This window comes from Colius striatus, chromosome 6 (assembly GCF_028858725.1).
Source record: "Colius striatus isolate bColStr4 chromosome 6, bColStr4.1.hap1, whole genome shotgun sequence".
NCBI lineage: Eukaryota > Metazoa > Chordata > Aves > Coliiformes > Coliidae > Colius > Colius striatus.
The window spans coordinates 37,288,133-37,304,488 of record NC_084764.1 but is presented as its reverse complement, the minus strand read 5'-3'; the positions used below and the strand labels follow the sequence as shown (position 1 = coordinate 37,304,488).

General features: G+C 45.2%; 1 protein-coding gene across 2 annotated transcripts; it reads right to left on the bottom strand.

Moving 5' to 3' along the window:
• Positions 1-3,561: 3,561 nt before the first annotated feature.
• On the bottom strand, positions 3,562-16,338 carry PSMA3 (proteasome 20S subunit alpha 3). 2 transcript variants are annotated; one of them, XM_061998809.1, is made up of 11 exons: positions 16,211-16,337; positions 15,112-15,194; positions 13,450-13,573; positions 12,445-12,546; positions 11,356-11,429; positions 10,287-10,359; positions 9,233-9,298; positions 6,427-6,473; positions 4,486-4,553; positions 4,277-4,341; positions 3,562-3,750 (listed from the first exon to the last, which is right to left on the bottom strand). In XM_061998809.1, exons 1-11 carry the CDS (start codon positions 16,229-16,231, stop codon positions 3,706-3,708), a joined length of 768 nt encoding a protein of 255 aa, XP_061854793.1. In that variant the 5' UTR covers positions 16,232-16,337; the 3' UTR covers positions 3,562-3,705. The 2 variants fall into 2 exon arrangements, with proteins under 2 accessions (XP_061854793.1, XP_061854794.1); XM_061998810.1 differs by lacking the exon at positions 9,233-9,298 and having other exon boundaries at positions 16,211-16,338.
• Positions 16,339-16,356: the final 18 nt, after the last annotated feature.

The window sequence follows — 16,356 nt, the reverse complement described above, 5'->3', positions numbered from 1 at the left end:
GAAATACTTCTTGGTGGAAGGTTGACTTTAAGCTAAGAGATGAGTCGGTCTCTACAGTCTTACTCTCAGGGGTGGTGTCAAAGCCTGTGCTTGGGATCTTAAGCAACAGCATGTGCCTTGAAAACTGAATGTAGAATGTTTTAGCATGGCAAGAACTGCAGTTATGCATTCCAAGTGGGTATTTGACGTTCTGCTCTGTGATTTATTCCCATAAATGGCCAGTCTGGGCTAAGTAGGTTACTTGTGGGGCCTGAAGCAAGAAGTGCTGCTTGGTATGGGCTAATTATGCATTTTCTGATATCTTCAGACTTCCCAGAGCCTGGGTTAGAAGAGACTGTTAAGAATTGCCTCTTGCTTAAATCTCTGATTCAGAAGCCTTTACCCTGCCTTGCAATTACAAAAGCTAATCTTCATTATAGGGAAGGGGCTCCAAGCTGTAGTGTTGTTGGAAAGCCAACTGCCTCTGCTGCTGTTAGAGCTGTCACGCTGGGCTTGCATGTGCTGCACACAGCTCTGAATGGAGACAGACAACTAGGCTGCCCTGGTCCCTTGGCACATCGTGAGATTTGCTGCTCTGAGTGAGCTCACTCAAAAGCAGTTAAGATATAAGGAGCAGGTGGGATCCTTTGTCCCAAGGAACAGTTCTTCTGGAACCTCAGCTCTGCAGACTGAGCTTATGTACTTTCTTCAGACATGTTCCACAGCTCAAGTTAAAGGAGACTGACCGGTAGAAGCTTTCAAGTCTTTGTTTTAGGTACGTGATCAGTGGTTGTTCTCTGGCCTTAAGTTAAACTCTTTCCCCAGGATATTCTTTAAGAATTTTTTCCCCCCCCAGTCTTGTACTTAAAACAGAGCCTCTGCTAAAAGGTTTCATTGAGATTTAGTATTTTCTCTTGTTCTGTAACAGATCTAGTCCTCACTTAATAATCTCAGATCTAGCTGAAGCCCTTCTTGAGCTTAACTTTCACCAAGTGATTTTCCTCGGACAGCTCTCTAGGAAAAAAAAAAACAACCCATGGTCTTCAACATGCAAAGCTTAATGCTGCTGTGCTGTCTCATTGCATTTTTAAGGTTTTGTGGGCAGCATTGCCACTTGCATCTTTTTGAAAGATTTCTTTCCCTGCTCAGCTTCCACTGTGAACAAGTAAATACTAATTCTCAGTAGCAAAAAAAATCATTAAAGTTGGCATTTAGCCTATCAAGTGTGGACTAAATTAGTGACACACGATGATGGATACTGCACAAACGTGTAATTAAGCATTCTTAAGTAATTAGCTTCAAATCAGTAAGTTACTTGTTACTGCACTGTGGCTGTCTCATGGGTTATTCTGGCTGGAACTGCAGCTGGGTTAAGGCTACACAAGTATCTGTAATGGGATGGTTGCAGTGGTGTGGTTTTTTCCTGAGGAGAGTCCTTCTGGATAAGAAATCTATTTTAGTGTTCCCTGGGCTTTATTGTTAAAGGTAGCAGTGTTTAATTTCCCATCAAACAGAAGCCTGCTAACTTTCTGTTTCTAAAGTTAAGGGAAATTTCAACACTAAAAGCTTATTCAGGATTTTCCTGCTTTTTTTTCCTCCTCCTTGACCCCCCTTCTCTTGAATAAATGCAAGTATTTTCCCAAACCTTCTACAGCTCACTTTTTTTTTTATTGCCCTGGAGATGGAAGTAATAGATCTTTTCCTTACCATAGATTAAATCTCATAAACAGGTTGAGTCTCTATTCTGATAACATTTAATTTGGAAAAGAACCTGCCGGTAACAGTCACTTTGGTATTGTTGAAGCAGGTGTTGCTGTGACAGGCAGGAGTGCTGTGTGGCACTGTGTGTACTGCTGTCCGCTGCAAAATGCACACACTGGTGAATTGCTTCTCACGCCTTTCCACATCAAACAAAAACTAAAGAGCGTGGTTCTTCAAAGGAGCTTTTTAGACAGCTGCTCACTGGAGAACGTGGCAGCTTGGAAATTCTGAGTGAGTAGGTGGCTCTGTGCCTACCTCAGTCTTTTCACATATTGTACAACATCTTCCTTCCACTTCTATCTTGTAACTATATGCACAAGTGATCTTGGTCTTTTCACTTGACCCTGACTTGTGTAACTTGTTATACTTCATGTCTTTAACTCTGAATGGCTGTCACTGAAAGGAGAGGATGGATGTTTGTAACCGAACATGCAGAAGACAACTTCCTTTTAGTTGTTAGTCAGCAATGCTTTAAGAGAATCAAGTAGACTCTGCTGTCACCTACAGCAAGTGAAAAATAGGCCTCAGCTAGTGCTTAAGTGCTGATGGGAGTTAGTCCTGAGTGCTGCTTGCTCATGACTCCCTCATGATCCTACCGGATCAGCAAGAAAAGCAGTTTGGAGAGATGTGACCAAAAACAAGAGGGCTGCCTCAGGAGGAGATCCTGAAGGAGGCTGGTTGTCAGGGTCACAATCAAAGGTTCCAGCAGCCTTTGAAAGCCACACTCTGGTGGAGAGGCAACAGTGCAGGCAGCCTGACCACAGCCATTGCCTGAGCCTCAGACAGACCCAGCTATCTCCATGGACTTTCCTTTGTCACAAAAAGGAAACAGAATCTGTCTTTTGTAACCCTGTTAGACTGGAGAAGGCTGGGTGTCATTTTTTTAAACAGGGTTTTTTTTTTTCTTTTGAAAAGAAGAACCCTGTAAGGGAGAACTTTTGTTGTAAGGGCTGGTGGTCAGGAGTGTGTAGTACTCAGGCTGAGGACTCTGATTCATTAGGGAAGTATGCATTTTAAATTAAGATGACAATTAGAATTTTAACTTCATGTACAAACAAGACTTCCATTGCAAGGTGCTGAATAGAACAGTTTGTTACCTTGTCTTTCAAGACTTCCAAATGACGAGAATAAACAGTCTTTTTTTCCTAGGAAGTGGGGGGGAAAGAAAGAAGGAAAGCTCGTTTTCAACCCCTGGGAAGGTTTGATAAAGCTGATTCAGAAGTGATATAAGAAGCTAAACCTGAATAAAGCTGTATAAAAATAGTTTGGCTCTTCAAGAGTTAATTGCAGTTGTATTGCTTAATAGATAAAATGGCTTTAGAAGTTAACACAAGCGGTAGTTCAAATTTATTTAGTTTTTAATTTCTCCTGATCTTCAGATAATCCTAGGCTGAATACTTCAGATTAAAATTCCTGTTTGTGAACTGTTGCTTGTTATGTGGGTTGTCTGGAGCTGTCAGCTGTGCCCATCACATTACCCTGTAACCGGCTGGCTTACAGTTAATTATGTTCTCATCTCTTCTGTCAAGAGCAGTCACAGACTGTGGCTCTGAGTGAGCTGCAAACTGTAATACTGGATAATCAAGGAGTAACCAAGCACTAGTTTTTCATATTAAATTCCACAGTATAAACAAGAGATTTGTCCAAAGTTTTAAGCAGATTGTGTCTGTACCTAGCCTGGCTCAAATAATCCTGAATAGATGCAAATAGAAGTAGCAACACCAGCCTGATGATAATCTTTCCTTCTCTGTGTCTGTTCTGATAGAGCGCTGATGCTTCTTTATGATACTGGCCTCTACTCTTTTGAAGTAAAAGCTAACAGACAGTAAAATGGAAAATTTATTAGTGCAAGTTGGTCACTCAGCTTCTTCCAACAAGTACATGATAACATCCCATGCTTAATACATTATAAACAAACCTGTTCAAAGTTAAGAACAGTTGAACTTGTCTTGAAGTAACAACGTGTTACATATTATCATCATCTGATTCATCTTCCTCTTTCAAAGATTCCTATTGTAAAAAAAAAAAAAGGTGAATCAAAAACTTGTTTAACAGTTGTTTTATACTTTGTCCTCTAAGAAGCAAAATGAGTTTTGCTGTAGGTTCACAGTCTTCCCCTACCCGTCCCAAGCCTTGGGCAGGCTACTTCGGATCTTTAGGAGCCAACACTGCACACCAGCATTTTAGAACTAAAGCAAAGCTGTGAAATGCTGGAAGTCTAACCTTCTCCAGCTGGTTATCTTTAAAAACATATCCTAGGCAACGTGACTTAGTGCCTTCTCCTACCCCTATCACTGTTAAAGAGGTAATATGTCTACTTTGGAAGGATGAACACAGCACCTGATGAGTTACACCAGCTTTGCAAGAACTATCCCTGGATTACAGGGGGAACCTCACTGTCTTCACAATAACATCACCTAGCACCCAAGTGTTACGCCTTTCTGTCATCACAACAGCAGCAGCCTGACCTGCAGTTAGGTCCTTCTGCTCTGGACTGGTTTGTCAAGACTGTAATGACTCAAAAGTCAGGCCTTACCTTGGCATATTTTTCTGCTTCCTCTCTGATGTCTTTGGGAACAGTTTCATGTTTTCCATTGGTTACTGCCAATAAAAAAACAAAGAGTAGAGCTTTAGCAGAATTCACACAGAGACCTTGACATACACGGTGAAGTTAAGAAACGATTTACAGTTACAGAAAGGTACACATTTTTTACAGTGTTCATAGAAGTTACAGAAATGCATTACTTTCTCCAACCCAGCTGAGTTCCAGTTCAAAAGCTTTATCCTTTACTTCATCGTGAACTATGTAGATTCTGGAAGGAACAGACAAAGTACAGATTAGAACAGATTCATCAATAGGCTAAATGTACTTTCTTCCTTCACAGATTTCCTCTGTTCAAGTTCCCTTCTTATGGTTAAAAGAAGCTCTCCCCATGCTTCCTCCTCTGCCCACACACACAAAAACCACAGATAAGTTCCCAGGCTTAATTGCTAGTGTAACAATATGTTAAAGGGTGACAGCTTAGATGCAGGTTGAGATGTTGAAGTCATCCTAATTGCAACATTAAGATTCAAATGCTGCAGAACCAAGGCTCCATCCCCATTACCTGCTTCTGCTAACGAGCTGCAATACAGCCAGGGCCATCCTGTGTTTCCCCTGTAAATCTTATTTCAGTTTATACTGAAGATGAAATCCCAACACTCGAGTGTCTTGTGTCTGTATCAGGTGTCCATACAGACTGCCATGAGTATGGCAACGTGATGGTAGTCAGCACTGAAACCACCAGTGGCATGACAGCACCCTCAGTACCATACAGGCCAGGCAAATCACCCCGTGGTCTGGGAGGTAGAAACGTTACGACAGAATGGCAGTGCCAGTTTGACTGCATCTTAGTGTTCAGTCCTCAGTGGCAGAACAGCCCTGAGTTGAAGAAACCACTGCTCTGGACTCTGGGTAGTATTTTAGGGTTTATAAAAAAATGATTAAGTTTTTTGCTATCTTGCTAAACACTACTGAGGAGCTGAATTTGAGCTGAAAACTACAACTATCTCTAGAGCTGCTGGTAAGCTGGAGCAGAACTGAAGTCTCTCAATTACTTGAAAATCACTGTGGTATTTGTGTCATTTTAGGACTTCTTTGATATCCTCACTAGGTTTCAAGAACAGAGGTCCCACAAATTCTTCCCTCTAGCTGCTGCCATGACAGCTTCAGACACAAACTCTGAAATAATCTCCCACGCTGCACCACTAATGCCAGGAGCATATTTATGTGCCTTCGTCACAACCTTCTAAGCAACAGCCATAACATGCTGGAGATTAGTTTTGCAGCTGCAAATTACTGAATTAGTGACAAGCACAGAACATGTCCCTAAAGCATTAAAATGCAGGGTTGGAGATACCTGAAAGGATACTTGTATTTCCTTGAAGAGATACTAATTCATCTAGTATTCTCAAGGTAGTTTACTACTGGCCGATTCATGCTCACCCAGCAGAAAGTCTTCTCCTTCTGGGTATCTCCCTTCCCCTCACCAGAATGTGACTTACTCAATGGTACCTTTTTTCCTGGAAATACACTGTCCTCCCATAGAGTTTGTGGGACAGTGTTAGTGACTACAGGCAGTTATATCACCAATGCATTGTCCTCAATTGCATCACTAAAGAGCACATGAAATATTTCCAGTCTTCTCAGGTGGTAGCAAGCTTTACCATAGGGGTTCAGCTATACTCCATATACATCTTTAAACAAGGAGTTACAGTCCTTTACTAAGCACTTTGGTTTTTTAGGCAAACAGGAAGGTTGGGTCAAAGACCTCAGCTTCATTTCTGAACTGCTCCCCACCATCATTGTTCCATCTGTGTAACAAAGTGTACAGCTCTTTCTTCAGAATCAGGACCCCAAGGATTTCCCCCCACCTCCCTCAGTGACTACATTCAGACAGCTGAACCTTTAATCTACTGGTGCTACAAACTGCACCTATAAAAAGTTGCAGATGAAAGCAAGAGGTGTATTTTTCACATCCTCCAGCATTTATCAGCATATCCCGTCTCACAAGAAGCAACAAGAAGTTAATAGCAGGGTTCTGGAGTGAGCATGAGCACGGTGGGAGCCAAGTTAACAGGAAGAGCTTCAGTTTGAGACCCCTGCAAGCTCACCCGGACGGTTTTCTGTCAAACTGGGAGACTTACATTTTCGCAACCTCTTTAACAATATCACGGCAGGTCATTTCCTTCATCTGTAGACACAAAAATACCCAGCATGAGGGAAGATACAATGGTGCATTTCCACAAGGCCAGACACAAGTGGCTGCACAGATGCCCAATGACATCACTTACTGAAATGACAGAAAGTTAAGAGTAGACCCAAATGTATTCTTTCCAGTGAGTGAGTCTGCATGCTAGCTGTGTTCTCCCAGTGACGGATTTTAACAAGAGATTCTGTGGAAAACCTGTCAGCTGATCAGACAGACCTTGGCATTGTAAAAGCTGGACTTATGCTAGATGCTTTATGATCAACCGACAAAGTAACCACCTGTATGACCCGAGGGAGGCACATGGATTTTTTCATGTATAATGTTCATATGCTTTTGGTCTTACCAACATTTTGTGCAAGCAATTTTGACTTTTAAGTAATGCCCTAAGAGGAGAACATTGTTCCAGTGTTAACAACCCACTGCATGCCTGAACAAGGTATCAGCATCCCATTTGATGCTTTCTCACTGTTCTTCTGACATTTTCAGAGTTAATGAAAACAAAATCTCCTGCCAATTTCCATGACATCATAAAAATGTTTTGCAGGTCAAATCTCTTGTCAGTCAACTCTTCTGGACTATATATTCTACTACATCTCTTCTGATTCTCAAAATGTTTTCAAAACCATAGTATGGAAGCTGGTTTTGCAACACTGGTGAAGAAATAGGGATGACAAAGAGTCTTTTGGAAGCAGTGGGCCACAGAAGTGCCCATGCCTAGTTAGGCAGATGTCCCCTCACAGGTCTATCCCAGGGGGTTTCCTAAACAGACCAAGACCCATTGCCCCCAACCTTTCATTTGTGACACTCCATCCACATCACACCCAGCACTGGCTGCTGGCTACAAATATACGTGTCACAAATTGTGTATTGATGCGTACCAATCAGCAGTGAAACAGCAGAACCCAAAGGTCTGCTGCCATCACACATATTTACAAGAGAGAAAAATGAAGTTTTGGGGTTTTTTGCCATTACCCATTTCTCATCCAAGGTATGTTAATTCTGCAGACAGTAAGAGTAAACTCTCTCACAGTTTATCACAGGAGTTAATCACCTTTATGTCCATATATGAAGGAGTTGTATGCAGCATCAGAGCTGCATGAGAAGCACTATACAAGAGATTGAGAGATTCGAGTCCTCTCCAAGGACTCGTTTTCCCACAGCTGAAGACACAAGACATCTGCTTAAGATGAGATGGATGGGACCAATGCAGTGATTTCTTTTCACACTCTCAGCTCCCTGTGATGGTTTCACATACCGTGTCCCCTCCCAGATACAGTACCTGCTCTGCAGGACCTGTAAGGCGGGTTTAAAGTTTTTGCTACCTGCTTGCCTCTGACTTTCCACCTGCAGTCTCATCTCTTCCACAAGAACAAATCTTAGTTGACAGGCTACTGTAGGCAGTATCACCCAGAAAAGCTTCTGTGCTTCTGGCTTTTCCCCTTTTCAGTTTTGACAAATTCATCTCATCAAAATTAACTCTGACCTGGAAACCTGCCCAGTCGACAGCTCACAAAAAAGATCAGCATGCAAGACTGGACTTGCTTCACATTGCTGTGACACGATCACATGCATTACTGAAGACATTCTGCAAACCAGCCATTAGCTAAATACACAGTTAGGCCATATGGCACACCACTGTTCCCAGGGGCTAAATGTTACAGGCTCTGCTGAAAAGTTCAAGACACATACACACTTAGTAGCTGTATAAAAACTCAGTCAATAAACCAGAAGTTTTGGAAAATCCCTGCACTGCACAGAAAGTTAATCTTTTGTGGTGCATGATACATCGCCCAACTCATCATCTTTTTGCCAATTTGCACACATGGAAATTGAAATGGTGATTTTCCAGGTGCCACAATTCCAGTCTCAAGATCAGATGATCTTGTAGGCTTCCTACTTCCAATTTAGTATTCAGGCATCTGACCAGACTCAAGAGTGAATGAAGCAAATTTATGACCACTGGAATTTTTCCTGTACTTATTCAGTTAGGATGCTCCAGTGCCATAACCAGACTGTTCCTCGGTGTAACAGCCACACAAACTCTCAACTTTTCCATCAGCAGCTGTGATGTACTTCTGCAGAGCAGAAGCACAAACATGCCAGCAGAGTATCCAATAACAATTACTTGAGACAGATCAGGAGCAGGACTTTGTCCCAAGTTAATTAATTGTCTCCAATTCCAAGGGTGTCAGATTAAAACTCAAGAGGAAGACAGAAATCTTTTAGGATTCAAACATAATTCTAAATCAGCTTAAGGCACATTTCAATACCATCTCTCCACAGCTTAAATCTACACAGCCAGCTGTTTGCACGCTCCTTCAGACAGCACAAAGAGATTGTGTGATGTTGCACTCACTGTCTCTAACATGGCCATCTTATTTTTTTTCAATGATTTAAACAAAAGGATCATCTAAAACCTTTGGGGGAAAAAAATATCTACCACCCTGTACAATGCTGAAATTTCATTCACAACTAAAAGCTTAGTTACACTTTTATAAAGTCATTCAATTACGTTGCTTGGTGGCATGGATGGGAGTATGTGCCTCCCAATGGACTCTGCACTGCCCAGGGGCAAGACTGAGAAATGCTGCTATTACAGAAGCAACGTGAGCCCTGAACATACAAGGGAATATTCCATCTGCCTCTCCTGTATTTTTATACATTTTAAGCATCCAAAAAAGTAACACAATAAGCTAGGAATATTTGTCTTGAAACGTCACAACCAAACTGTCGGATCATACCTGAAGTTTTTCTATCTCTGTTTTTGCAGCCTGCCTGGCTTTACCAATGGCACAGCCCCAGTAACCCTAAAAAAAATAAAGCAACAAAGAATATGCAAATTTAATTAAATCACTAAGCCCTCTACAGTTCTTATTATCACTTGGCATATGACAACCCCCACCATACTTACATAGCAAAAGTCTAATACACAGTAAACCCTAGCACTCTCAGGTCACATTCCCAACTTGCCAAATAGAATCCAATTACTACCTTAAGTACTACCAGAAAAGAGAAAACAGAAAAGAGCTCAGTAGCTCCTGGACAGAAATATCTGCTCGATTTGGTGCAACAGACATTTCTTAGATTGTTATTACAGTAAAGGGAAGAGCAACCTAGAATTCTAAAGGATTAAAAGAAAACCCCAAACACTAACCATGAAAATATATTGAACTGTAAGCACAATATAATCATGCATAATAAAAATTACACCCTTCTGTTTCCTTCCACAGTTATGGTATTGGATATATTGAAAGGAAATGAAAAGCAAATCCCAGCAGTATGAGCGTGTGTCACCTTGTGTATCACTCACAGCGTACGGAGGCAGCACCAACTGCAATTCACAACAGCACCTATTCTGCTTGGACGTGCTGCTCGCACCCAGTGTGGGGGTAGCAGCCCTCACTCCTTTGAATCTCTCTCTTAGCTGAAGTGTTTCGTGAGTGGGGTGTCACTACAAATGGTGCCTCTTTGGGGACAGCAAAACGGACTTGTCATTGGATACAGCCAGGTGGAATGAACTCCCAAATTTGAGAGAGACAAGTGTTGAAACTAGTTTCATGGAGACTGTACTTCTGAGATACACGGTGTGTGTTTAACAAGGACAAGAGAATGAGCAAACCCCAGCTGTGTTTATTTTAAGCTGAGCTCTAACCAAGCAAAAAGATAAAAAAACAAAACAGAAAAAAACCAAAAACACAAAAAGTGATGCTTTGGAACAACACTGACTATTTTCCTAGCTGGGAACTCTTAAAAGGGCAACTTAGGCCAAGACGGACGTATTTTTGACACACTCACGTATGAAGTTCCCGATGGATCGATCATGTACAGCTGGGCACCGTCATCATCATCATAGGACCCCAACATTAAACTGGAGGGGAAACATAAAATTAGAAACACTTTAGGGGACTGGAGCATCTTCCTTATGAGGAAAGGCTGCAGGAACTGGGGCTGTTCGGTCTGGAGAAGACGAGACTGAGGGAGGATCTCATCAATATTTACAAATATCTAAATGGTGGATGTCAGGAGGTTGGGGCAGCACTTTTTTTGATGGTATCTAGCAACAGGACAAGGGGTAATGGGATGAAGCTGGAACACAAAAAGTTCCACTTAAACATAAGAAAAACTATTTCACTGTTCAGGTGAGGGAGCCCTGGCACAGGCTGCCCAGAGGGGCTGTGGAGGCTCCTTCCTTGGAGGTCTTCAAGACCCACCTGGACACGTTCCTGTGTGACCTGATCTAGGGGGAGCTGCTTCTGCGGGGGGGGTGGGGAGTGGACTAGATGATCTCTAAAGGTCCCTTCCAAGCCCTACCATTCTATGATTCTGTGATTCTTCTACAAGCCAACAGAGAACTACAGAGTCCAGCTCAGGTCTCCAGCATTCCTCTTAGAGCAAAACTACTACTGTTATGCTACGTTCTATTAAGCAATGTGGCGGAGCAGTTTAGTGTTACTGTGACAGCACATGCAAGTTGCTAGAAATGTTATATTGTCTGTAACTAGACAGCACATCTCTGTTTATTAGTCCCTTTGTACAAGAACTGCAGTTGTAGCCTACTCTAGCTACCAGGGCAAGGGGGATGACTGCAGAGGGAAGTTCCATGTTTGCTGCTGTCACCAAATTCATAGCATCAGTTCTTCAACTTTAAAATCCAGGGAGAAACTGGCAATCTGTGTGGAAGCCTGTTCAAATCTGAACTCCTCACCTAAGGTTTTACACACACAAAAGAAGGGGATGGGAATATGTTTGACATAGATTGTAGGATACCAATTCCAAGTTCTAAAAAAGCCCTTAGACAACCTAAATAGTTCCACTAAATGTGAAACAAAAGCTCCTTACAAACAGGGACGTGTTTGCCACTCACCTGCAACCGAAAGGTCTGACGGCGCTGTACAGTGTGTAGGCATGCACATACATGGCCACCCTTTCTGCAAGGTGCTAGGCAGAAAAACAAACAATAACTGAAAGCTTCATTTACAGACAGAAGCAAACCTCAAGTAGAATCATGGCATGGTGGGGGTTGGAAGGGCCATGCAGAGCTCACCCAGCCCAACCCCATGCTAAAGCAGGTTCCCCTCAATCAAGGGAGTACATGAACGTGTCCAGGCAGGTTTGGAAACCTCCTGAGAAGGAGCCTCCACACCCTCCCTGGGCAGCCTGGGCCAGGGCTCCCTCACCTCAACACCAAAGGAGTTTCTCCTTGTGTTTAAGTGGAAGTTCTTGTGTTCCAGCTTGTCCCTGTTGCCCCTTGTCCTGTCACTGGGTACTACAGAAAAAAGACTGGCCATATCTTCTCAACATCCACCCTTTAAGGACTGGTCAGCATTGATAAGGTCCTATCTCAGCCTCTTCTTCTCCAAGCTAAAGAAACAGTCCCAGGTTCTACAGCCTTTCCTTGTCAGAGGGATGTTCCAGTCCTCTCAGCATCTTGGTGGCCCTGTGCCAGCCTCTCTCCAGCAGTTCCCTGCCTCTCTTTAGCTGGGGAACCCAGAACTGGACACAGGACTCCAGATGAAGCCTCACCCAGGCAGAGGGGGAGCAGTAGACGGGGAGTCCCTTGACCTGCTGCCCACACTCTTCTTGATGCATCCCAGGATGCCATTGGCCTTCTTGCCCACGAGGGCACATTGCTGGCTCATGGTTAGTTTATTGTCAACCAGCACTCCCAGGTCTTTCTGCAGAGCTGCTCTCCAGCAGGTCAATCCCCAGCCTGTACTGATGCCTGGGGTTGTTTCTCCCCATGTACATGACTCTGTACTTGCCCTTGTTGAACCTCATGAGGTTCCTCTCTGCCCAACTCTCAGCCTGTCCAGATGTCACTGAACAGCTGGACAGCCTCTGGTGACTCAGCCAGTCCTTCCATTTCAGTGTCTTTATTACTCCTTAAAGTAATACAGTTCATGTCATGACTAAGAAAGCCAGAAAACTCGAGTAAACTGAGCCAATTTCTTACCTTCAGGGGAATATCGTAGCCATAGTTAGATCTAAAGTTGGAGGCCTCTTCCCTGGCTACATCCGCCAAGGAACGAGCATCTGCCAGGAGTCCCGCTACTGCCTGAAACGAGAGTTCTCATCAGCTGAGCCACACAGACCTCACAGGGATACACTCAGGGGACAAAAGTCTAACTCTCTGACTCTCCTGTGGTCTACTGAATTCTTTGTATGGCTACAAGTGAGTTCATTCAAGCTGTTCATATTGAGTGTATATTTTTTCTCTAGGAAAAGCCATTAACCAAAATGATTGTCACATTAAATAGCATCTTACAGTTTGCCACCACCACCATCATCCCAGCCAAACAGCACTTGGTAAGACAAACACTCATATTTGAAGTGGTGTTTCCTGTAACACTTCCAAAAAGACAACCACAGCAATATAGTATTTTTCCCCCTGTTTTCTCTGACTGCTTGGATCAGACACAATTCCAACTCTCTGCCTGACATTGACAGTGGCACCAGCAGACTGTTTCAGGCAATTCTGTCACACAGTAACTAGTTGTTGTCCTCCTGCCACCTCTGTGGCAGATCAGGCAGTAATCTCTCTGCCAGTATTTGGAGAATTCAGCCGACTCCCTCACTGCTGTTAAGAGAATCTTGTATGCAGCTTCTTTGCCCTTAACACATCTTACTTGCTAACTGCGTTAAAAAGTATCACTTTAAACACTTCTGTTTATATTTACATTCCAGTTTGAACATCTGCAATGCTGAAAAGCATTTAAGTAAAATTAAAGCAGCTTCAGTGTATCGTATCTTTTAAATCTGGATTTTATTTATATATGTGTGTGCAATCAAGAACAAATTACAGAGAATGGTTCAGAAAACCCACTGGCATTTCTGACTCTGTACACAGGAATATTAAAGTTACTTTATCGACTGTTACTGATTCTCTGATTCACAGGTGACTGCTCTGGGGGAGAGTCTCTCTCAATTTAGGAAAAGCTAAAATCAAACAGCATCTTACCATTCCAACGTGTCGATCCACATTAAAGAGACGTTTATTGGAGCCCTCTTCATAAAGCTTGGACAGAACTAGTTTTTCTACTCCAAACACAACACCATCCTTGCATCTTATCCCAATTGCTGTACTGGAAGACAAGACAAACGTTAAGTTTCTAACACAGAACTGTAGTGTAAAATACGTAACAGAGTTATCTAACAAAATACAGGCAATGATGATGGCATTTACTCGAAGCAGATTTGTTACAGCTCTACTTAAGCATTGAAGACGAGGGGAAAAAAAAATGCTGAAGCTCACTAAACTGACAAACATTTTCTCACCAAAGGAGAGATGCCCCAGCTCTGAAGGGGTGATGTGTAGTGGTGGCATTGTTTAGTGCAATGGCACAGCCACCGCCCCACACTGAGCACAGGAACGCTAACAGAAACCATGGCCTGCAGCAGCTCTGCCTCTGGCAAAGGCACTGGTGGGGAGATGTGACAACTCTCGCGCTACTGAGGCTGCAGCTAAGGTGCTGTGTTCAGTGTTGGGTACCTCACTCCCACTCACACTGAGCATGTCCAGAGCCAGGCACCAGAGCTGGGGAAGGGGCTGGAGCACAAGTGTGATGGGGAGCAGCTGAGGGAATGGGGGTGTTCAGCCTGGAGAAGAGGAGGCTGAGGGGAGACAGGAGCACTCTGCAACTCTCTGACAAGAAGTTACAGTGAGGTGGGAGTTAGTCTCTTCTCTCCAGTAATGAATGGCAAGAGGAAACTGCCTCAAGTTGCTCCAGGGGAGATTTAGACTGGAGATAAGGAAGAGCTTTTTCCCTGAGAGGCTTGTCACCCCTGTGCCAGGCTGCCCAGGGAGGTGGGAGAGTCCCCATCCCTGGAGCTACTGCAAAGACGCATAGCTGAGGTGCTGGGGGCCGTGGGTTAGTTCAGTGATGGGCCTGGCAGCACGAGGTCAGTGGTAGGACTCAATGATCTTAAAAGTCTTTTAAACCATAATTCTGTGAACTCTTCCTCTAACCTTCAAAACGTGCATCATCAGGCACACACAAATTACTCCCGTAACCCTTGTTTGACAGCCCCTGGCTACAAGCAGATGCTTGGGTGCTCCAGCCCATGCACACAGCACAGTCTCTTTGTGCATACTCGAGGGCCAGAAGATACTCGCAGAGAAGCTGATGCAGCTTCAGCAGAACTTGGATGTCCTCAGTTTCTCAAGGAGTGCATATGAAGCTGTTCTAAATTCACAAGTCCCTGAGCTTGTCAGTCTTTCAGTGCCTCAGTTCACATCCATAAAATGAGTTTTAGATCCTGCTGTAGCAACTCTGCCACCACAGTAGCCAAACACCTTGTGCATATCAGTGAGATCTGCAATCAGATTTTGCCCCAAAGTGTAAGATTTTTATTGCTCTTAAATAGACAGGAGTAAGTTTACTGCCTTCCTCTGTGTTCTCCATAACATAGCTATTTTTAGCTAGGAAAAGTGATTCCTAGCAAGTGTGAAAAGTGATTATACCACTTTCAGACTTAATTTGTAGCCTCCTAAAATGAATGTAAAGACACAGTTGTTCAGAACTAACTGTGACAACATAATTTTATCTGCAATGCTTGTCCAGTCCGATGACACTGCTTTAGAAGAGGCTAACGAATAGAAGCAGAGATCTCTGTATCTTACCTACTATTCTCCACAGCTTTCATGGCATATTCAACTTGAAACACTCTGCCATCTGGAGAAAATGTGGAAGCTGACAGGTCGTACTGGAGAAGAAACCACACCACTCAGGAACAAAAACATCACACTTTCAGAAGTCTATTTATTTACAATGTGAGACTGTCCTCCACATGCTCTGGATGGCTAAGAAGCACCAGAAGCAGGCTGTCTCCTCACGAGAGGTACACAAACAGCAGGAAGCAAACAGTAACAACTACTTGAAGTGAGGGCATGAGCAGTATCCACCCACGCCACACATCCCAACGCTGCACAGGTCCGAAAGCCCCGCGCATTACACAATGTGCAAAACCTCGGGGAACTTTCTGCGTGCCTTTTATTTGGTGATTTTTGAGAACATAGCTACTTAGTATAGGAGTATATGTGAGACGCCTAAAATCAGTCTATTACGGAGAGCGGCAGGTCACTCCCTACCGACTCAGCACGCGGGGAGGGCAGAGCTGGGGGTCGGAACCAACGGCGATGGCGCGCTGGGCCCCACGGATCGCCGGCTCATCCTACCGGATGCCGCGGCTCAGCGGCCAGCCTGGCCGGCGGCAGCACCCGGGCGGCTGCCGTAACCCTGCAGAACAAAGCGGCCCCTCCGCGGCCACCCCGTCCCGCAGCACGGGCTCGTCCCGGGGCCGTGCCGCGGCAGCACAGCCGCCGCTCCGCGCGGGGGTCGCGCCGGTGCCCCCGCGCAGCACTCGCCGCCCCTCCCGCCCCCGGCCCACCCGCGCCCCGCCAGCGGCCCCGCCCCCGCCCGTGGTCCCTGGGCCTCACGGGCCGCGGTGACTCAGCAGCCGCTCTGGCCCGGGCCCCGCTGCGATCAGGCAGCGGAGCGGAGCGGACGGGCCGCCCGCGCCTCGCCGGCCCCCGCGGCGGCCGCGCTCCCCGGCGGGGGCGAGCGCAGGGGGCGGCCCTGGCCCGGGCCGAGCAGTCGCGCCCCCCGCCGCGCTCCGCCCCGCCGCGCTCCGCTGGCCGCCAGCACGAGCCGCCGCTGCTGTCCGGCGCGGGCCGGGCCGGGCCGGGCCGGGCGGCCGCGGGGCCGCTGCGCCGCACTCACCCCGGTGCCGATGGAGCTCATGGCGGCGGCGCGCTCAGCCACGGCCGGACGGAGCCCCCTCACGCTCCCGACCGCCCAACAACGCGCGCTCCCATTGGCTCCCGCGCCGCAGAGCGGGGCGCAACCGCCGCGCCTCGCGGGGCGGG